Here is a 24,809-nt window from a genome sequence, read left to right as displayed (position 1 = left end):
TCAGTGCAGTGATTCCAGAACCAGCACTAAAATGCGTGAGTCTTAGCTGTGATTTGTGGTACTAGGGCTTGGAATGACAGACAGAGAAGGATGCAGATTGGCAGAGAGGCGCACGGGCAGAGAAGTGTGCAGGCCAAAGTAGATTACCATGGGCAGGCAAGAGGAATGCTTAGCATGGCTAGATACACATGGTAGTAAACATGCTATCATTGCCTGCCCTAGATGAGCTTGCCCAGATGAATGGTCAATCAAAGAGAGATGGATGTGGACAGGCCAGCAGCAGGTCACATGCTAACTATTTAATCTTTGCACAGTGCCTCACAATTATTAAACCCCACCTCATTAATACAATCACCATCACTATCTCCCCTACCCTTAAACCTCCATAGTCCTCAATGTTATAAAACTATCAAAAACTCCAATCACCCTTCATCTCTACCTAACCATAGCCTTCCCAAAGAACTTTCCTCTTCCTAAATCTTTCAAAGCTGCATGGGTCAATATCGCTCCCACTCCATTTTCCCCTAGAGCTGACTCACCCATCAGGGTTCCAGCCACCCCTTCTGTCACTCCCCTACTTGCCCCTAAAAGCTCCATCCAGGAAAACCCTTACACAAGCATTTTCTGCCCCTTCTTCTTAACAGACCCGCCTGGACCCCAGTCCCATGCTTTCTTTCCGAACAACCTTGACACCTTCTCCCATATCTCCAATGAGTACAATTCCTTACCCACCACAGACACTTGCACACCATCGTCCAGGGTCTACTTGTAATCCTCATATCTAATGTCTTAATGCACCAGTAAAAGAAAACCTGCCAACTTAGAAAGAAACCGGCATTTCCCTGTTATCGTGCTACATGCTCAACTCAAGTCCTTACCTAACTCCTATATTACTCTATTGGCGCACTGCTCTTTGTTGGGGCCACACTTTGCATCCAGTGTGCCCAGGTATCTCTTGACCAACAAACGAAGGTGCAAACTTGCATTCACTTTGGTACCAGGATTCAGAGACCTGATGCAAGGATCTCTGAAGCAACCCTTGTTTCAAAAGGGGTCACCTCAAGCAAAGCCTCCTTGCCGTTCTGGTCGGTCTGTGACTCTCTCAGCTGGGCATCAAAACCTTGATCCACGATTTCTCCTTTCTGATTTGTGACCTGTCTTTTGCCCAAGACAGTGGCAGGGGTACACACTTCACGTCCCAGTGCTTCCGCATTCTACGTTCACTGAGGTTCTAGATGCCAGCAACGCCTGTGCTGGTTACCTTCACCTTGACTTCAAGCTGGACTGGTGCTGACTCCCCAAGCTGGATCTGATGTCCAGCCCCCTCTGGCAATGGTTGGAAGGCAGCAAATATCTATTGGTGGACAGAACAAAAGAGAGGATAGTCTCAGAATACTTCCTAGTCTTGGGACGCCCCATATATTAGCAAGGCACACAAGAAGCACTTAATTTATCTATGTGAGAGTAAAAAAAACCCAGACCTATTATTCTACTTGAAGCAGCTAAGGAAGTATGTGTTCATTCACTAAATTCTGAGGAAAAGAGAAAAACAATACAGACATACCCCTAATCCTTACATCTGTGTATTCCTATATTACTAATCTGAAGACCCTCAAGAAAAAAGGAAATGTTCTACACTTTTACTCATAGATTTTACATTACTTGTACAGGACTGCAGACACGTCTAAAATGATTTTTCTTAATTAAAGCACCTACATTGTACGCTTAGAATCATGCTCTCATGTTATAGGCGCAACAGGAAAATCTAAAACGGCCAATTTAACAGGGATTTTTATTACATAAAGAACTAAAAAAAACTTCAACATAGTGGATACATTTTCTCCAGCAGAACATGTTGTGACAAACAAACGTCTATAAAACAATATTTTCTTCAAAAATGTTTGCTACGGATCTCATGGGCATCTTTCCCTGCATTCTACTGTTCACAATCCAAACTATGCAACATCAGCTCTAATAAGGGCTGTCAATTTATTTACACAGACTAGCTAATAATAATGGTGTTATCACCTGAGAATTGTAGAACAAAAACTACCCACATCTAGTTCCCCTTAAAGACCAAATAAGGGAACAGCAATCTAGACTACTCATCCTTTTAAAATTTCATCAGACAGGATGGGCAGTAACATAGCATATATATTTTATTAATTTTATTATTGCTAACAATGTTTAAAACAGTATTACTGAATAGCCAATTCAATGTCTCACGGCTATTTCACAGATAACTTAAGACAGACTAAACAAAAAAGTGAGAAAAAGAGAGAGAAAATATAAATTTGCCTACCCTTAATTTGTACAGGAGCTAGACTCCTTCCCCCATTTTGACAGCAGGAAACAGAAACAGGTTTCACTTCTGTCAACACTAGCAACCCCTATTTGTAGCAACTGGGCATAAACAAACTCGGAGGAGGTAAGGAGCACATTGAGCTAGCTAAAAAACATGAATAACCGACTACCAATCCCTTTAGCAAGTATACTAGTGATAACATGAGGGCACATGAAGTCAAGCTAAATCCCATTGCGGTCTTATATCAGCCCTTGTACAGTAATCCTAAAACTAAAAGCATTAATGCTGTATATATGGCAAAGATATCTGTTACTCAAAGCTCACATATACCATTGCATTGCCTTTTGTTCATATGAGTGCATAAGAACTTGTTTTTGCCAAAAAAAAGTAAGCAAAACTTCTCTTCCTCTCCCCGCGCTGCCATCTTGTCTTTCAAAAATTGGCAGTGGTCAAAATGTCAAAGGCAAAACTTGCTCTGGGCCCTTATAGGCTTCTAAATGTAGAACTCAACCTTTAACTCTTTGCCAGCTGTCATATTTTGTGTGCAAGGCTTTCCATGGGGTTCTCCCTATTCAAAGTGACCCTGGAGACTGATAGCCGAAAAGCAGACCTATTCCATTCATGTTGGCCAGTAATTTAGAGGTAAGACAATAACATCTGCTGATTTTTATATTTATTTTCAATTGTAAGCAGTGTGCGGTATACTTTTCTAGCAGTATAGAGGTCAGCTATTTGTGTTATACTTAAATGTGTGCATTTACTGAAGCCTAAGAGCAGTTTGAACGCTGCTCTGAGGGTCAGAATTGCTTTTAAACAGTGAATTGTGCCCAATTTTTACTTTGATGTTTGGGGCACTTAAAAATGAATATCCTACAATATTTTTGAATAATAGGAATCCCCAGAGTGTTCTCTAGATAGCCCAGGAATGGGAAATCAGAAATATATAAGATATACCCTTATAAAAATTAGTTTTGTACGCCTGGGTAAAGTGACATTTCACATGTAAGTTTCCTCCTATTGCGGTACAGCACTGCTTAAATTCAACTTTGATGCTAGGAATTCACAGTATGATTATTAGGCTTTATAAAGATTAAAAAATAATTTAAAGCACTTATTTTTAATAATATATATATTTTTTCATATAATCAAACTTTTTCTAATAATAACTCCAACCCTTTGCATATATGAAAAAGCAAGCTTCATTCCTTTTTTGCCTTCAACATATATTCATGTATAATCCTAAGCACAAAAGCCTAACTTGAAACATGAAAAATCGGTGCCACTTTTTTAAAGGACAATTATTATTTAACATCAAAACCACAGATGTGCTTATGTAAAAAGGCATTAAGAAAGGAAATCCCTACTACCGATATTTTCCTGTTATCCAAAATAATGAAACTGATTTTTTGCAGCTTTTTTGAAAAGCATGCAAGCCTCTATACCAGGTTGACACTAACTTAAAATCCTAGTTGACTCAGCATACCTTTCACTGTGTGGCCTGCAGTCAAAAACAGCGATGTGCTATTTATGCAGCTGTTGTTTGATCAGCAGGCATCGAATTCTCATGCCTTTCTCAGGAAAAAAACCTTTTTTTCTGTATTTGTAATACTCTGACAGAGTTAAATCCCATTTGTTGTGTCAAACAGCTTCTTCTCAGGGAGACAGGCTAAACACAGCTGTTGGAAAGCCTCTTTTTTTGTTGTTGAAAGGTAAGCACGGTGACAGTCTATTTAAAAACGGAGGCATTTCTATGCAGTCAAATCTATCGTTCTATAATGTGTGTTTAGTTCAGCAACAACCAAATTCACTCACATGATGTGAATGCCTTTTAATATCTAATACAATGTATCTAAGGAAAATGCTGTAACATTTTGTATTTCAGTCACAATTATTACAAAGTACACAATTTCGTTTTTGAGGCCTATTTTATTCCTATTGAATGTGAATTCTAATTGTATCTTTAGCATTGTGGCAATTTGCACACATGTATAGTGTCTTACTCTGTCAATTTAATAGTAACATGCAGCTATTTAGCATATGTTATATAATTCATTTCTGGATTTTTTATTTAATATTAATTAAATGACATTTTGCATAACAGAATGACGACAAAAAAACAAAACAAACACATTGAGCTCATTCCAGACATTTACAGAAGGGGGTCATACACTCAGAAGACACAATAGCACACTAAAGGCTAGCCATTCTTAGACAAAAAGCGCAATCACTATTTACTCACACAAGTACCAACGGTGTCAAATCACAAACCACATAGACATTTAAACACACATTTAACCCACAAATCAACACTGAGGACAGAAACGAAAGACAGCCCACAGACTGTACCTAAACCAAACCATTTGTAAATACTAGTTGTAAGTCATATTTACAAAAAGAGCTTCTCAATAGTAGCCCATAAGACTGCACAAAAACAGCCCAAAGACTGTTCCATTTTGAAGAAGCTAAAATACACCAAATTCACTAGTTTTGGCTGGCAGAATACCAAAAAAAACGCTCTGCATATCTCCACTTTTAAAAGTGCGCATAATAGGAATCCTTTTTATGTACATTTTTTGATACCATGGGGTACTTTGTTTTATACCTAAACCTATTTAAGTATCCTCTCTAGGGAAGCCGGCTGATTCTATTCACATCTCATTATGGTACCTCCAAAAAGCAACACATTATTTGATGTGCGCTTGAAACAGACATGCCAAAAATATTGCAGCATATGCAATATTATACGCAAAGTAGCACTTATCTCAATGTGTGCTGTTCAAGTTTTATAAAAAAGTAGAGAAAAGTCTCTTCATTACCTGCCTACACAAATTGCAGTTCATATATTTCCATATTCCATAATATTGGCCAATTTCCAAAACAAATCACATGTCGACGACCTTTCCAAAGCACAAATCTCACAAATCTCCAAAGCACAAATCTCCAAAGCAAAAATCTCCAACCTCTCACTGCCAAGTTCTGAATGACATAACGGTCTTTTTAGAATACTCACGCCAAAAATGTTCTCAGTCAGGAGCGGTAAACAGTTGGAGGATCAAACCAGGAAGACCAGAAATATACTGAGCTGCAGAGACAGAGAATCTCAGTGCACAGGGTACCTCCTTAATGAATTCCTGTCCTGTCTTCCTCAGTAGATTCCTGTCAAGACCACTCCCTTGGATAGCCGCTTCTCTGATGAGGTCCACGTTGAGCGCCATTTGAAGAAAATAGAAACCTTCTCAGGGGTCCCACTGATACACCTGGTCCTTGTAAACCAATAAAGAAGAGATTGGCACAGACGCTGTAATATAAAAGACATATTTATTGACCTCAGATGAGGGAGACTACGTCACACAGTACCCTCAGGTAACTGTAGGAGGCATTCTAAGGAGTACAGAAAACAGGGGCCTTATATATGCTTAGGTTACATTAGTCAGCATAAAACCAAGGGGAGGTCCTGGCATGTACCAGCATGCAAAATGACTAATATGGGTATATAAGGTTTGCTTGCTCAACAAATTGGGAGGAGAGTTATTTCTCCTTACAGCAGCAAGATTAGCCTGACAGGTATAACATAAGAGCAGATGCATTCTACTAGCTAGGCCCCTCTGAGCATGTGCAAGGCCGTGGAAGAGGTAAACGGCACATGGCAAGCACATGGCTAACTAAAATTGCCAAGTACAAAATGGCTTTCAGCTCATGCTAACAGATCCCTGCAATCTTTAACACTTGCCTGGATATTGATTTATCCAAGAACTCATTATTATGCATGAACAACTATTCCTTAGGGGTTCATTCATGACGTTCATATTCCCGACTTTTACGCCAATACTGGCATTCCTAAACACCTTCAAGGTATAAATATAGATTCACTTGCCATAGCAAAGCACAGTGTGGTTTGGTGCAGTTCGACTACCTACTTGCACGACGCAGCTCGCTACAGCAAGTACCGAAGGAAGCCAATTCTCCCGCTGACAAGACGCTGACATCCTCCTACCGAGAATTCAACTCCAGTGTTTCTGACTCCCCTTGCAGGGTGTTGGGAAATCGAGTCCTGTGAAAGAGATACCGACCTCTCTCATTCTAAGGTATGGAGCTGAGAAACCTTTGGCAATTCTTGGCAGAACTAAAACTTATGTTAACGACAACACCTACTTCTTCCCTGGTACTAGGTTAGGTACATTGGGGTAGGCATATTTTGCCTGAGTTATTCATGTATGTATTTTTATACATGTCATAGCAAACAGACAATGCTATTACAGTATTATTTTATATTACTGTTTGCGCTGTAGACATTATACTTCGCATTCTGTCTAACGATTGTAGCAGTTCATATCTCTTGCATGAGAAATAAGACTGTTCAATAAATCCTTTAATTGAAACGCCCGTCTCACTATTTCTGTGCAAACTCTGTAGAAACGAAGCATGCACGATTGACTGAGTGACATAGTTATCTATTGTTTCCACGACTCTGAAGATATTTTTCCGGTCCTAGGGGAAACAAAGTTGTCATGTTTATGCGGTTGTCAGAGACTAATCCTTTCTGGTTTACTTGAGAAAGTTTCTAGTGACCTCTGAGTTAGCTGGCACACACACAATTAAGTTTAATATACTCGATAGAGACATACTGACCTCAGTCCTATGTCAAATCTATAGTGTATATTATTCCAATGAGCAGAGTCTATTTGGAATATAGGAACTACACTACACTCTGTCGAAACTGCACAAGTCCCTGCCAATTACTTCTTCATCTTTCTCAAATCCTGTTTTTATCTGGTTAAGAAGCACTGGACAAGGCAGCTGAACCAAGTCATTTTCACCCAGAATAATGACTATCAAATTAATAACCCCTCCCTTTCTGTAACTCAGTCAAAATGGTCAGAAGTTGCTACCAACTCATACCCTTATGCCCTCCACCCTTTTGGCCAACTGTTTCCCAAATAGATGACTACTCCACTTGATAAGCCACTCATTTCACGAAGGAATGACCGCAATTCCAAATGCAGTTCCCACTATTCTCTTACCCTTCAACTTACATAGAAAAATATTTTTCAATCATGTCGTAACAAAATGCACCAACATTCCAGACAAATGTCTCTAAAATTCCACTGCAAAAAGTTGTGGAAAAACAATGTTGCGTGTCACGCGTCCCAACACGAACACCCACAAGTAACCTTAAACCCACCGATCTCTGGTAGCCTTTACCTATATCCTCTGCTTTTATTGGTGTCCAGTATTGTGACAGCTGTGTGAATGGCATATCACATGCCAGTCTGATGTGATGCTTTACACTACAACCTGACCAATGTCCCACTCACAAGCAGAAATTATGTCAGACCTCTGCATCAACTTAACTCCCAACTTCTTCCTCTACCATTCTGGCAATGGTAAGTTTAGTAGGTGAGCAGGGTCCAGTTTGGGAACACTTCTTTTACACTGGGATCATGAGCAAGTGCATCATAGCAAGATTCCTTTCTACAGAGGTTGTCCTCCAGGTGTTTCCCCGACTTGCAGCCTGGATCGATGATTTCTATGTAGACATATTTTTGAGACACTATCTTTTCATCTTTTCATCTTTGATATCACTGTCACTGGTTGTAAACCTGAAAGTATTTTAATTCATAGACGTCCAAGATGCAATTGAGATTTTCAATCCAACATCTAAAGAAGTGCCATTTTCTACAAGTCCTCTCATGCACATTTTAAATTGCTTGTGAGTCTGAGCATCTCCAGCAAACATAGCACTGTGCACTGTAAACTTAATGACACAGGCATCATGCACGCAACACCAACAATCTCCTGTACCCAAACTCTCTTGTACTAATGTACAGGTAGGTTCACTGCATAAGAACATGTACAGACACGCTGCTAACAGATGACCACCTCTTCCGGCTTTCTCATCCCAGTCCTTACTTTATTAAGTAAAGCCAGTAAAGAAGAAGGAGTCTTTCTACTCGAAGAAATGAAGATTACCTGTAAGTAATGTGGCCTTGTCCAAATCCTTTGTCCCAGTCCCCAATTCATGAGAGCTCAACTCATGAAGTGAGGACTGTGAGGAGGAAGCATAGGATTACAGTAATGATTATAGTTAAGTAATTGTGCAACCAATGGTCACGACTGCCTGCATTTGTGTGCAGGAAACCAGCGCTCACAGCCTGTGTAATTAAGCAAGTCACAGCTCACTTCTCAATGCTCACTCCTCACAGTTCTCTTTTCAGGCATAATGCTACCATGACTGCTAGCTCGCAATCCTCTAATATTCTAAGACATCTTATGTTTTGGCCCAATATACTATTCACATTAGGCTTCGCATTCTCTAGCAGGGCTATTTCATTTTTAAGTTGAGCCTATGCTAATACATTTCTTAAGCGAACAAATACCCGGATGTGTAAAGGCACAAGCTCATATCAGCAGGATGAGGTTCAATAGCTGGATTAGGCAAAAATTAAAGTTTTGAGTGCTTTTCTGAATGCCAGTAGGCTAGGCATGGCTCTGATAGCCTACTAGACAGTACATGTCTGTTGTGAGCCATATTGTGGCTTACCAAGTACATAGAGGGGCTTGGAGACCACCCATTGCTTGTCATTGATTGACTTTCCTCTCACTGTCATTTGCCTGCTTCTTATTCATTTCTCAGATTGTCAGTCTGGTGGTTGTCACACTCATGGAGCATTGCCTCTTTACCCATGCTCTGATTGGCCAGCATTTCCACTTCCAATGCTTGCTTTTCAATCACTTATTTTTTTCTGTTAAGCACCCTGTGAATGCATGCATTTTCGAACTGCCAAGGTGTACTTCTCTACCCCTGCACTCCGTGTTGTCTTCTGTCACCCAAGTGGGTCTCCATCCCACCCTCCTTAATGGCCAGTTCACATGCTTTCATTCCTGTTATCCTGCCCTAGAAGAACCTACATGGGAGCAGCTGCTCAAGAGAGCTGTGCTGGCCCTGACTGGTGGATACATACTTAGCTGACAGACAAAGTCTGCTGAAGTTAAAGATATGGTAAACACGCAAAATATAGAATTAAAAATATTGAGAGGACACAATATTGAATCAAAAATATCGAGAGGCAGAATATAGAACAGACATAATATAGTTGGAAATAATATCGACATATAGGTAAGTAATATCGAATGTCATTATATCGAATGTCATTATATAGAATGTCATTATATAAAATTCTTTTTAATTGTATTATATGTTAGTATATGTGTTAAAAGTATATATTTTTTTAATGTATGTTACAATTTGTTTAAGATAATTAATTTTATGTTAATTAATTTTTGTGTATATTAGTTCTGTAGCGGGTTGTGGATGTATTGGGGAATAGGGCGGGAGGTAATAAAAATAATAATAATAATAATAATAATAATAATAATGTATTGTTTAATAATTAATATTGGTAATTAATTTTTGCGTATATTAGTTCCGTTGCGGTTGTGGGTTTATAGGGGAATAGGGTGGGAAGTAATTTAATGTAAATTAAAAAAAAGATTAACTTATTATTATTTAATAATGTTATGGTTAATAATTATTATTGGTAATTAATTTTTGCGAATATTAGTTCCGTAACGGGTTGTAGGTTTATAGGGGAATAGGGTTGCAAGTAATTTAATTTAAATTAATAATGTCATGTTAATAATTAATATTGTTAATTAAGTTAATTATTTATTATCAAATATTTAAAAAGTTATTAATGCACATTTTTAATTAATTGATGTAAATTGTGTAAATTTGTATTACTTAGTGATTCATTAAATATTAATAATTAATAATTAATGTTTTAACCTGTTAATTATGTTCATTTTTGGAGGAGTGTATTGAGTGTTTATAGGGGAGTATGGTGTGTATTAAATCAATTGAAAATACATTTTGATATAATATTTAATCAAAGTTATTTTATACTGCTAATTGTGGTAATTAATTTAGATATTGTTTTTTTTTTTGTTAATTGTGATTAGCTAATTAATTAAATGTTAATTAATTATGTTAATTTATTAATAATTTAGACCATTGAAGGTGACGTTTATAGTAGAAAATAATGGAAGGTAAATTAAATTTAAATAATTAATTATTTTTTTAATTAATTTTAATTAAATTGTAGGACTGGGTCTACTAAATTATTTCACTACACTATCCAACACTTTCCCTACTGTAGCACTCTCTGGAGTGGGAATAGTAATTTTTACCCCTACGCTATCCAGCACTTTCCCTACTGTTGCACTCACTGTAGTGGGAATAGTAATTTTTACCCATACGTTATTCAACACTTTCCCTACTGTTGCACTCTCTGGAGTGGGAATAGTAATTTTTACCCCTATGCTATCCAACACTTTCCCTGCTGTTGCACTCACTTGAGTGGGAATAGTAATGTTTACCCCTACGCTATCCAATGCTTTCCCTACTGTTGCACTCACTCTAGTGGGAATAGTCATTTTTACCCTCCCGCTATCGAACACTTTCCCTACTTTTCCCCTGGCTGGAGTCGGAATAGTTATTTTTACCTACCCGCTATCCAACACTTTCCTTACTGTTTCACTCACTGGAGTGGGAATAGTAATTTTTACCCCTACGCTATCCAACACTTTCCCTACTGTTCCACTCGCTGGAGTCGGAATAGTAATTTTTACCCACCTGCTATCCAACACTTTCCCTACTGTTCCACTCACTGGAGTGGGATTAGTAATTTGTACCCACCTGCTATCTGACAAATGTTCTACTTTTGCACTTGTTGGAGTGTGAATACTAATTTTATCCGCTAGCTATGCAACATTTTTAATGTTGTTTTATTTAATGTAGTGTAAATTATTAAAATAAAAAGTATTACTTTATTTATTTAAATTATTATATACTATTTATTTTTATATTTATGTAATAGGTTTATGTATGTATATTTAAATATATTTTTAATGTTTTAAATATTTTATAATTAAGATTAATAATTATTTTATAATATTATTAAGTACATATATATATATGGTAAAAAAAATATATTTTTTACATTACATTTATTATTTTTACATTTTAAGCATTTTTACATTATTTTAACTATGTTTTATTTAATTGTGTTTAATATTTAATTACTTTTATATTATTTTTAATACATTTAAAAAAGTTCGATATTTTAGTTAACTATATTTTAAACACCGATATTTTGTACTCAATATTTTAGTACTTACCTGTTTGTAGATAGGGACTCGATATTCTGTCCCTCGATATTTTGGCATCGATATTCTGGACAGTTGATATTCTCTCCCTCGATATTTAGTCACTGATCCAAAGATATTAAGGCCATGCCCTTCTAGAAAGAAGTTAGGATAGTAACAGCAGTGAAAGGTGGCAGAAGTAGCTCCCATTCACTGTATGAATGATGTACAGTAGTAAGGGTTAGGAATAATGTGAGAACTCACTTCTGAAAATCTCAGACAAGAGTCCCAGGGAAAATTACAGAAATAGTCTGAAAATATGCAAGCAGTAGCAGCTTCTCTCAACCTCTTATCCTGATATTAGCAACCCCCCAAATCCATTTTTCAGGTCCAATAACTGGAATGTCAGGCAGTGAGGTGTGATAATCAAAGGCGATTTGTTAGTTCAGTCCTAGGAAGGAAGAAAATATACTAGAGTAGAGTAGGAGAAAGATCCTAATTAGAAAGCCATTGAGGGGTAGCTGAAGGAACACTACTGATGGAAGCAAAAGTTGATTTACCCAAGGTTAGCGAAATATGGGGATAATCCAAACAAAAGTAATGTTGGAGAGCAGGAGAGCAAGAAGTTATGGGGAAGACGGCAATTCAGACCCTGCAGTCAAAACTTAAGACCCAAAGTCTTTCTATCCACACACAGCATCACAAAACCTATTTTCTCCAGGTTGTGCAGGGATATCAAGCAAATTTACATTTTTTTAGTCCACGTCAAAATGATACACCCTTTCCCGTTCAATGATCTGCTACTGCTCATAGATCATAAAAGGTGGTAGTGGCGGGGATAGCAAATGCCAAGAGGAATGAGGTGCTGGAAGTAATTGAATCCCAGAAGGCAGAAATAATGAAGCTATAAATAGCTTAAAAAGACTTTCAAGACACTCTCCAACTGATCCCCTGGAGATGCTATTCCAGAATAGGACATCTCAGCCTCTACTGACTAAGTAAGGAGAACTGTGAAGAGCAAATTGCCAGTCCTGTCTCAGTGCACTCAGAAAAAAGTCATTAAGTGAACTCAAAAAAAGTTAGCCCCCAATGAACAAACAAAGCTTAAAGAAAACCAAAACTGGGCAAAGAAATCCCTTGAAGAATCACAACAACCCCTGATAGGAGTCCTCAGAAGAAACATTCTGATATAAAATAGTTAAACGGCGGAAATTAGCAATCTAGAGATTCAGTACCTGATCAATGGCAGGAGGAGGTTCATCATTGGGAACCCCAGATACACTAAAGATACTGCTTTATGGAAAAAGTAGGCCCATGTTTGGTGTGGGTACAAGATGCACATTTCTACTGAGAGTCTATATTCCAGAAATGAACCTTCATAACGAATAGTGAAACAATGGTATATAGGCAATCTTGCAGACTTTTTTGATCACTTTAAGGACTTATGGTTGAGAACTGCTGGAATTTAAATGATTCTGGGCCACGCACAGAAGGTGAGAAAGAAGCAAATTTCCACCGAATAATTGACTTCCCAATGTCTGTCCTGCTTGTTTTGTTCAATCAGAATTAATGGTTGTATGTCAGAACAACACATGCCTTTACCATGCATGCTGTTACTCCACAATCTTTATAACAAATGCGTCTCTACCAGGCATTACTGTATTGCGCATATGGTTAAACCGGCATGTCTTAGAGAAAGCTCTGGACTTTGGAGCGGTATAATTTACTAATCCAACTCCAGGCTGTGCAACAGCAGGGAAAGAGTTAGACTTTAAAGTCCAACGCCACTTTCCCTAAGGCATATCACTGTAATTATATGCTTGGTAAAAGAATGCGTGGTAAAGATGCAGTCATTGGAACGCCTGCGTTGTATCCGCAGCATGTATTTTGCACTGCGTTGTAAAAGCTGTTTCCCAGAAATAAGCAGAGAAATTGCAAGCTGCAAATCCGATTACAAACATTATTCCCCATTTCTTAGTAGACTCTCAGATTCCAACTAGTAATGGTATGGTAGTAGTTGTTAATGATAACTCTCGGGCTGAAATTATAGGATTTATTACTGGGAGATCTAGCATAGACCCTATAGAAGTATTTGTGCTGCAGTCTTTCATTTTCTATTGGCAGAGATAAAAACTGATACAGAAGATGAGCTATGTATGGATTTTTTTGAAATGCTCTTTTTATTGTATGGTTATTGACTTCTTTTGTCGTCTCCTTTTGTGCATAGGCCAGTAAACAAAAGCATAATATGTTTTTTTAAATTTGCCAACCAGTGTATTGTGTTCTTTGTCCGTGTGTGGAAGAGAACACTGCCCAGCCACGGAGAAGATATAAAAGGATGCATGAATACTTAACAAATCTATTTTTTGAGCTATTCATTTTTTCATTCTTTTCTCTTTAGTGCATTCTACCTCAAAACCACTCCTCTAATATTTTCTCAATTTTACGATAGTACTAAAAAGGATTTGCCTCCTTGCTTACAGAATTTTAAACTATGAACATATAATTTTACCTTTCCTTGTCTTTCTGGTTGCTTTTGTTGCATCTGTCCGCTCTTTAAATAAAATCTCTGCATACATGTTTGTGTGATCCTTTTTACTTTCTTTTTTCTGTTTTTGTAAATATATTTTTTTGTATTTGTCATTGATCTTTTTTATTACTGACGGCCTGATTACAAGTTTGGCGGTCCTGGAGAGGGAGAGTCACGCCAGCGCCCTGCTCAAAGACCGCCAAGCCCATAGTCTGGCCGTCTGCCGAATTCTGATTGGAATGCAGGTCGGATGGTCCTGTGGTGGCTGGCACAAGGCGGTGCCTTTCCAAGGTTTGTTTGTGAGCCTTAGAAATGCAGCGCTGTGGGACTGCCTGGCGGTACCACCATCAAACTCATAATACAGCAGTTGGACAACTGGTGCGGCATAGCTGCACCACCACTGTGGGTTTACTGTCCACCGTACCGCCAAACACGGAATTTCTTGTGCTCAAAGGATTAAAATCCTGTTGATAAACATAATATTAAGATATGTATTTATGTCACAAACAATGGCCTCTTTATAGTTTTCAGCCCCTGACAAACTTATTTGTTGGTAATTCTACAATAGTCAATGCATAGCTTTGCTGATCTCCGTGCCTTTTTGTTTAGAAAACGCAAGAATGACTATACAGCAAAAATCCACATGAACCTGGTGGGTTCCATCTTTTTCCTCAATGTTTGCTTCCTGACCAATGAGACCCTGGCGCGAGCTTCCCTGGACAAGCCTGGACTCTGCACAGCCGCTGCTGTCCTGCTCCACTGCTCCCTTCTCTGCTGCTTCACCTGGATGCTGATCGAAGGTTTCCACCTCTACCTTCTTCTCATCAAAGTGTATAACATCTACTTCCGGCATTACCTACACAAGCTGTGCGCTGTCGGCTGGGGTAAGGGACAACTTCTATTGCCATCTGGGTTGATATCTGTATAGTGGGTGACAGATCTACACTGATATGGTGAATGACAGTTTCACAACATCCTCGCAGTGTTGAGCTGTATGTTATGCAACAAATTTCTCAAGATCCTCTGATGGACAACTTTCTGGCTCGCAAAGCTCTCTTCCATCCTCATGGAGTGGGGCATGGGAGGAGCAGAGCTAAGATGGGTCATGAATCCGCACAACCCTCCCCACCCCAGCAGAGGGATACCTTTATAAAGATTACTACCCCGTACCATCCTCTAGAAGACAGTTTTATCATGTGTTTAGTGTGCGGTTGAAACTGCTTAATGCGGGAGTAGCCTCTGTTTGTCACCCACAGAGAGGCAAGTTTATGCTTTTGATGGTGAAATGGCAGTCATCTAATCTCTTTTTGGGGTAAGGTGCAGCTTCTTGGTGAGATACAGCTCTCAAGTAATGTCTGTCAGCTGGGATAAGTGACTGCTCCCAGAGGTGAATAAGCCTGCGGTCAGCCCGGACTGGTAACAAATTTAGGGCCAGATGTACTAAGAATTGATTCACAAAAAGCATGAGCAAATTGCGCACCAACTTCTTGCGAGTCAATTCTGATTTTGTAAACTGACCTATGTACTCATAGGAGTGTTTGCTAAATCATCATTTGAAGTGTGTCGCAATTTGACCTACCTCAATATTCTTGAAGCCGGTCAAAAATTTGACTTACACTGATTGGATTCCATCACAGGGATGAAGGCCTGCTGGGGTCAGCAGACCAATGTGTCTGTTATTAAATCTAAATAAAAAACATGTTGCTTTAAATGCAGACCGTTTTCCTTAAAGGAAACAGGTATGTATTTGAACTCTTCTGTGCTCATGATGGCCCCCGGCCGTCATGTGTCACGGTGGGCATGTGCGCAGTCCGAGCCACTCCCTGGATTGGAATGTCCCAGCACAGTGGCGGAATTCGCGCTGCAGAGAAGCGGTTAAGAAAAATATATGAGTTGGCACTGCCCACTCCCAAACAAACGTTTTATTTACCTTCACACAGGGAAAGGGACCCACATGGACCCCTTCCCCTTTGCAAATGGATTACCACATCTTTTGAGGAGCAGGTCACCTATCATTGGTTTGCGACCAAAACTACAGTCATAAACCATTGATACATAGCATTGCGAATGGGAATTTGGATGGGACACATTAAGCACGCCCCTTTGAAACTTTGATTGGTAATGCATTTCTAAACCCATTTTGCAATACAGTAACCAGTTACTGAATTGCAAAATGGGTTTAGTACATTAGTAAAAGCCATTAAGCGGTTGCAAACCCTATGATTTGGCAAATCACAGTCTTTGCGACCGCTAATTGACTTCGTACACCAGGCTGTTAACTTCTAACAGTTGATGTTTATGTTGATCAGAACAGTGACCTTTGTCCCCTGTTGGATGGGCTGATTGACAGGCATCTCCTGTGTGTCGGTATGAGAAATAGGTGTCCCTTTTTGGTCAGTATGACTGATGGGCATGTTGTGTATTTGGGCTCCCCTTTGGTGGGTGCTGAGGCGCATGTGCCGTTGTTGACAGGGTCAGGTGACAGGCTTCCTCTGTAGTTGGGTTCATTTCAGAAGCCTCAGTCTAACTGGTTTGAGTAACACATGTTCCTCTTTTGGCTAGAGTGCATGCCTTTGTTATCATGGTTGAATGTGGCTTGTTTGAGAGAAGTTTGTTGAGTGTGTTTTCTACTGTCAGTTAAAATTGATGGCAGGTGCATTTTCCACAAATTGATGAAATATAGTGGTCTCAGTTATCTGTGTTGAATGCATGCAGCATTTGGTCGAGTGAGCAGTGTTGAATGCTATAGTGGTAGTGATTCAGCTCAAGTGGGTGTAAATCATCTACCTCAGGTGGAATGGAGAGCTGCACACTACCCAAAACGGTAGACGTTACTTCTCTGATTCACAGACGTTTGTGGCTCATGATAGCACTCTGTTATCAATGGAGAAAGAGGGAAGGAGTGTTTGCATTTTTAAAGCATTTGTCTTTTTGGGTCAGTGAAGAAATATATTGTTATTGGCTGTGGCTGAGACACATCTGGAGTAAGTGTCAAATTTCAGCTATTGAAAGACTGATAGACATTCAATAGCTGAAATTAATAGTTTGCAATGTAAAGCCCTGCGTTGTAGAAGATTTTGCGGAGTAAAAAATGTGAGGTAATGGCATGCAGAGTAATGCATGTTGGGTAAAGGATGTTTCCCATTTTTTCAGTGCTATTGGCACATACTGGCAGTCATGCGCACTCGGTGCCAGGTAAGGCCTGCCCTCCTCACAATCTCACAAGCAGAGTGTGTATTGTGCTCTTGCCCTTCCAAGGGCCGGAGCACTTAAAGGAGCTCTGCAGACATGCATCATCATAGAGAAGCAACATCTCCACAGCATTTCTCCAATCAAAATGGCATAGTGTAATAACATTGGTATTTAGATTAGAAGGCATAATGTAAGCAATTGTTTTTTGTTATTGTGGTCTACCTGCGTGCATGATGCATGAAACAATGTATATGTTCCTACCAAGTATGTTCTTTTCCACTATATATTTCTTGTTCCGTCACGTGAAAGAGATCAATAAAAGGTATAAAAGGAAATGTAGGTTGATAAATACAACATAGTCACTGTTGCTTCCACGCGATGTCAGCCTTTAATTTGATGGATGTGACAATTAAAAATCAAGTGCACAGGCATGATAAAATAATACTTCAAGGGGAGATTTAAATATAAACTAGCACTTCTATGTATTTCATAGAGGCTTTATGTGAGTGCATGTCTGAAATCCGTAATGTGAAACCAATGTAAAGCCTTTTTTAAGTGAGTATTTTGAAAGTAAATCAGAATTAACAGTAATGTTTCACTGGCAAATCATTGCATTTATTTGTACCCTGATTTGCTGGTGAAACATTTTTAATTGTGATTCTGCTCAAAACACACTCTTAAATCACCCTTCTATCACTGCAATGGAAAGAGTTTATTTAGGTATCTATTTACAAAGAAAAGCATGTGATTAAAAGCAATTGTTTAAGCGTATGTTTTGCAATTAAATCAGAATTAAAAGTAATGTTTTACTGGCAAATCAAAATACCAAATAAACGCAGTATGTTGAAAGATTTACCTTTGATTTGACGGTGCAACATTACATTTAATTATGAATGTGTGTGAAATACTTTTACAACATTTGCTTAATAAAGGCTTTGCATCACTTGATTTGTGTGTAAACATGCACCCAAATAAAGTCTTTACATTAAAAGATAGTGTGATTTTGCCACAAGTTTTGAAGTCAATCACGGGCACTCAAAGTTAGAAGTATGTCATACCGATGCCGTATCTGAGTGTTGATGTACACCAATCTATATATATAAAAACGAACGTATGTCTGTCTGTCTGTCTGTTTGTCCTTTATGCATTACTACAGCATTCATCCGACCGCCATGAAACTTTCGGAAGTTGTTGAGTACGCTCCCGCAAAGGTTGCTGGCATAATATTTTTTTAAATATCGGCCCCCCAGGGCCCTCATAATCTTTCGAATACTGATGTATGCACCAGACGGAAAAACAACAAATCGCGTATTCACAAGCACTCGAATAAATAAATAGAATTAAAACACCATTCATCCGATCGCCATGAAACTTTGGGAAGTTGTGTTGAGTACACTTCCGCAAAGGTTTCTGGCATAAAAATGTTTTAAATATCGGCCCCCCCAGGGCCCTCATAATCTTTCGAATACTGATGTACGCACAAGACGGAAAAACAAAAAATCGTGTATCCACAAGCACTCGAATAAATAAATAGAATTAAAACAACACTTTCAAATGTTTTCCATATTAAAATGAATATGTTTCAAAAGAAATGACACAATGTAAATTGAATGTTATCATAACGAGTTTCCTTGAATTTCCTTTCTAAGGAGATTGCAGCAACGGGCAACGGGTAAGCTAGTCATATATAAAATAGCTAAACAGGTGCCCTTGGAAAACAGTGTCTGCCATTTAAAAGTTTTATTTTTATTTTACAGTTTTATATAGCATGAACTTGACCCGAATCGGGTATCAGAGCGCTTTACATAACACCAGTTGCATTACATGAGGACACATTCATTTTTGTTAGGCACGGGGAGATTAAGTGATTTGCCCAGAATCACAAGATGTTCAGCGTCATTGCTGAGACTCAAACCTAGTTCCCCAGATTCGAGGACGACCGCCCTAGCGTTAGGTCAGCTACTCTCCCTTAACCTTGGTCTTTGAATGCACAGCAAATGTGACGAGATAAGAACAAGATTTTCAGGCCTGTTTACAGAAACGACTAAAAGCCTTTGTTCAAGCATATGTTACATGATCTCAGAATTTAAAGCAATATTGCACCGGCATATTAAAATAAAAAATAAACGCAGTATCTTAAATGTATTTAACTTTGATTTGCCGGTGCAACATTACATTTAATTATGAATGTGTGTAAATTTCTTTTACAACATGCACTTTAGCAAAGACTTTGCATCACTTGGTTTTGTTTGTTAACACATACCCAAATAAAGTTTTTAACCGCTACCGTGCGTTGGATGGCTCCCGGCCGTCTGACGTCACGGTGGGAGTGTGCGGAGGATGGCTAGGGGTTGTCCGAACCACGCACGTGTGGAATTCTCCCGCACAGCAGGGGAATTCCGGTGGCAGCAAAGCGGTTACATTGAAGTGATAGCATGGCTATTTAGCCACATGTTTTAAAATCCAATCTTGGGCACTCAGAATTTCCAGTATCTCATACCGATGCTACACCTGAGTGTTGACATACACCATTCACGTGTAGAATGCGTGTGAATTACTTCTACAACATGCGCTTAAACAAATGCCTTGCATCACTTGATTTTGTTTGTAAACAAGCACCCAAATATAAATTTTAAATTGAAGTGATAGAAGTGTGATTTAGCTTCGTGTTTCGAAAGCCAATTATGAGCACGCACAATTACAAGTATATCATTCTGATGCCGGACCTGAGTGTTGGCGTACACCAATCATGTGTAAAATAGTTAAACAGCCGACCTCGGAAAACAGCGTCTGGCATTTGACCTCGGTCTTTGAATGCACAGTAAATGTGATGAGATAAGAACAAGATTTACAGACCTGTTTACAGAGGAGCTTGGGACAGTGAGTATAAGCACGAGCGCTCGTGTTAAGTGCTCTTTAGCAAAGAAAAAAGTAGTTGCTGAACAGATCCTAAAATTGAACCAGTGGAGGGACAGTACAATTTGTACATGCTCTCGGGGAGGGCTAAACACAGGAAGAGGCATGACAAATTCCTGCTATGGATGGGGTGAAAGATTATTAGAGCAACAATGGAGACAGCAAATGGGAAGCCTATGGGCAGGCTGAAGCCCACAAAGTATATACAACATGTCTCTTCTAGACAGTGCATGTGCTGTATAGCTGAGACCTAAAAACAAAGGTTAACAGGATGTTACAATTAGGTGAACACGTCAGTTAAAACATACTATTTTAAGTTAATAAACCACTGAAATTCATGTGTTATAGTCATCTCAGATAACTATAACTCATGCCCTAAATTAACTATAACTAGTACCCTTGTCATGCACTGCAACATCTGAAATTACATAATTGATGACAATACTGTCCATGGTGGGGGTCTCAGGTAATCAGCTGTGTGTGATTTACAACTCCAGATTTCAGGACGAGCTGCTACATTAGGATAATTGCAAAAACAACAATTGATGGACAGAGTGCAGAACAATGTCATACATTCACCCCTGTACAGAGATCTGGGCCTAAATCCATCATTTTTTTTGGACTCCACACCACCCCAGGTCAGACATGGCCATATGCAAATCAGCCTTGACCCTGTGCCTCATGGGAACAGTCCAGCAAAGGATAATGGCATTCTGCTCTGAGTGGGCTTTCAGTCCTGTCAGGCTCTTCTCTGCATTAGTTGTTGAGGCACCGCAATATATACCCTGTCCTTATCTAGGGCCAAGATCCACCGGAGAAGCTTAATGTTTAAACAATCACACATTCCAATGGCAAAGAATGTGAGGACAACGTTTAATGTCAAATCTGCCAGCAACTTATTTTAACTTAACACTGCCCCTAGCAACCAGATTACGTCTTTGTTCCTATTTTAATTCTCCACATCATGAAAGAAAAGTCTCATGATGGCTGATTATTCCAAATTGCTGAATGTTTATGTACAGATTTCAGTAAGGAACAAAGCCCGTCTCCAGCTCGGGAAGATTTGTTTTCTAGTCATGCTCTCTGCACACAGAGAACTCAGGGAACATATATACAAGTAGGCCTCACTGGTCTTTTTTGGTTCTGCATTTCGTGTCTTGTAGCAAATGTCTTGCCTAAAAAATAGATTTGGTGTGCAGAAAACCGATTAAGTGAACAGATCATCTCTGCTGATGCAGGTCTGCCTCTAAGGATATATTTCAATCAAGTGAATGAGCTGCTTTTCATTTCTCACCACTGTTCAGAGTATGTGATAATTGCCCCTGCTCTTGCCTTAGCGTTTTCACCCTTTCTAAAATACAACAGTCTGTGTGCTTTCATAAAAAAGCATTGGCAACGCCAATAGGTCTCAACTATGTGAGAGCTATTGGCTTTGCAAATGTCTTTGGGACTTGTTGTTGAGCAGTGTGGCTGCTGTGCAGCATGGTTAAAAGTTATATTTAAAAAAAGCACAATGTGTTATTTTTTACCTTCCCACATCATAGGGTTTTTGAAAAGAAATGTTCACAGTGCCTTTTTTAATAAATTTTAGCCATTCTGCTGTATGAAAAAGTGATTATTCTTCCACATCATCAAGCCCAAGTGGGGTAACTACTATATCACGGTCAATGTCTATATTATCATCTTTCTTCAGTCAATTATCAAGTTCAAGAGTTGTCTGGAAAACTGCTTTTAACCCCTTCCATGCTGGTGACGGAACCGCTCCGTCACCAACCTCGGTCGCGCTGTGCTGGCGACGGAGCGGTTCCATCACTGCCCGCTCGGCGCTGATTTCGCGCCTGCGCGGCACGTTCTATTGGTCGGGCGGGGCCGTGATGGAACTGCTCCGTCAAAAGCACAGCGCGCCCGAGGCTCGTGACGGAGCGGTTCCGTCACGAGCATGGGAGCGCCGCGCGACCCCCCATCCCCCCTAGCGCTGTGGCGGAATTGCCGCCGCAGCGAAGGAGTTAAAAAGAAAAATATATGAGAGCGCTCTTAACATAATGACCTCATACCTACAGGCTGTCAAAGATTTTAAGTAATATACTTTTATTACATTGGTAAGTGTACTGTTAGTTCCTCATTCACATTCAGACCATCTTGCTTTTATTTATTCTAAATCTTTGAGATACCTGGACTCTAATTGCTTCAGAGTTCTTTCTCTGTCTACGGCTAGTACATTGGCCACAACCTGGTCAAGACCATAATATATTGCCGTTGACCAATCTGCTACGCGTTCCAGTCAGGCTGGGGCCTGTGGAATAGCAGTGCTATCCCACACTTCAGGGGCAATGGCAGTTTTCTGCCACCTTTTCCGGTATAGCAGGGCAGAGGCCCACAGAGTTGGCATCGGAGAGCGGCTCACAACTCAGCTAACAGACTGGAGAGTTCTACTCATGCACCCTCATGTTGTGCAGTCAGCCGCTAATACTACAGCATAACCCTGATATGCATTACTCTCTTTTACTCTAGGGAGAACATTGTTTGCTTCTTCACAGCCCACCCAACATGTGAACTGCTTAGTGTTCAGCAGACAAAGCACCTGCTGTAGACTTCAGACACCCACATGCATGCTCATTTATCTCCAGGGTAGGTGAGCCTACACAGAAAACACCGGTGAAGGGCATATTTTCTACTGCTCTGTTCTTTCACCCAGCTTATATGTTCTCAGTATCTGAATATTATATACTTGTCAGTTTGAACTTCTATCTCTTCTGAATTAATCTAATATCTTTATTTTTATCTCTCTTCCTGTCTCACTCGGTGACACTTGTCTTTTTGGATAATCTCATCTCCCTGCACCCCTGGTGCTATCCTCACTCTTCTCACCAACAGGCCTTCCTATTCTCACAGTGATTCTCATCACAATAATTCAGAAAGAAGTTTATGGACCACTCACAATCGTCACGGACCAGGGCTACCAGAACAGAACAATGTAAGTATGAACAGGAAGTATGCTACCCTTTGCTTCACTAAATACAAAAACTGTGTTCTCGGCATTGGATTTCCTGCAAAAGCAATGGAGGAATTGTGTCTCAGTGCAACTTGGTTAAAAGATGACTCAGAAGTTGCCTGTATTGTATTACAATGTAACATTTGCAAAGCACTTACTACCCTTATGTGGGGCACTGAAGAACTTATTCACACAGATAGCAGGTTGCACTGTGTGGGTGAATGGTTGGAAGTGTGTTGTCTTTGCTTTGAGCCAATGTTGTCAATGTTTCAATATTGTGCATAATGACCACCTCGGTGCGTGCTTTGATGCGTAGAAACAGGGGGTATTGTGCACTGCAGCCCATGTCAGAAGGATGCTTTGAGGTTATCACTTGTTCATTGACCATCTGATGCCTGACAGTAAGTGGCACTGTTGCAAGAAACTTTTAAAATACACAGTTGTAGCTCAAACAGGACCTGGTACTTTCCCACAAGTAGTCCAATGCTTTGTTGCTCCAGTTGTGTAAGCACAACCTTCATTGTTCCTTTGATGTGTGTCCTCATAATTTAACAAAGATGATTCACGATGTAGCAATACAAACACTGACTGCAGCAGTAAATCATATGTGGCCATTAGAGAGGTTTGGACTTAATAGCAACACTGGACTGGATTCATTCATTCAATACTGTGTGTAGCATCTCCCTCAAGTGAAAACAAGCATTGACAAAGACCATTGATATGTCTTTTACATAAAACATGTTTCAAAGCTTCACTAACAAACAGCACGGGTACAAAAAGGGTAGCCATGGTACATATTGTCTCACACACAGAGATACTGTGCAATACTTGCAGCACAGTGCAAGCTTCCTTCACATCTAAAGCACAAGCGCAGACATGGAAGCTTACCTTGTAAACCGAAGAGTTAGCATAAGAAAGACCAGTGCTGCTTCTCTGCTCCTAGAGTATCTTTGAGTTCTAAAACTGGATACCTTCGAATAGGTAAACAATATATGACAAGGCCGCATAGAGAGTGAAATCAAAGTTTGAAGGCAGAGAAAGAGGTAGTAAAGCCAAAAGAAAAGACAATTCCTCTTTCAACTTTATGCACAGATTACTGGAAAGGCCACACCTAGAGCAGAGTTTCTAATTCAGAACTGCTTATGTGGAACATTGGGTAGTTCTCAGGACTTTACCTGGACTCTTGTTACCACCTTCAGAGGCCACACTTGGCGCAGTGCGTCCAGTTCAGGAGTCCACATCAGGTTGTTGTATAGTTTCTGAAGGGGTCCATGGTGTATTGTGTGAAGGGCTTTAGGCCCCATCTGTACTATTTAGTTTAGTTCTAAATGCCTGGCCCTGGCTTCTAATTTTAGAGGCCACGCCTAGTACTTTATATCCCTGTCTTGAGGCCATATCTGGTATTTTTATTTTGTCACTGGTAGCCACCTCTAGAATATTGTATCTGGGGACCACCTCTCTCTACAGCGCGTCCAGTGTTATGGGCCTAATCTCTAAATCTTGTGTTCAGTTCTGAAGGCTAATCCTGGTGAAATATATCCAGTCCTGGAGGCCACATCTGGAGTGATGTATCAAGTTATTGGATCTTCATTTGCAAGTTAGTGGGTGGGGGAGGCAGGGGATCCAATCACAGCAGAGATAATTCAAATGCAATGCAGTCTTACAGAGAAAACACACATATACTTACTTTTCATGCTGTGCTGTATTGTATCATTTATATGGTCTTCATA

General features: G+C 39.6%; 1 protein-coding gene across 1 annotated transcript in view; it reads left to right on the top strand.

Moving 5' to 3' along the window:
• Positions 1-24,809, top strand: part of ADGRG5 (adhesion G protein-coupled receptor G5) — a 251,096-nt gene that overhangs the window by 197,350 nt on the left and 28,937 nt on the right. The window contains 2 exon segments of the mRNA XM_078668837.1: positions 14,589-14,863; positions 22,962-23,061. Of these exon segments, the coding sequence (XP_078524963.1) occupies positions 14,589-14,863; positions 22,962-23,061 (375 nt within the window).

The sequence above is a fragment of the Lissotriton helveticus genome, chromosome 12, assembly GCF_964261635.1.
Source record: "Lissotriton helveticus chromosome 12, aLisHel1.1, whole genome shotgun sequence".
Classification (NCBI taxonomy): Eukaryota; Metazoa; Chordata; class Amphibia; order Caudata; family Salamandridae; genus Lissotriton; species Lissotriton helveticus.
Note: the sequence above shows the minus strand (reverse complement) of the source record. Positions and strands in the feature narration are given on the sequence as shown.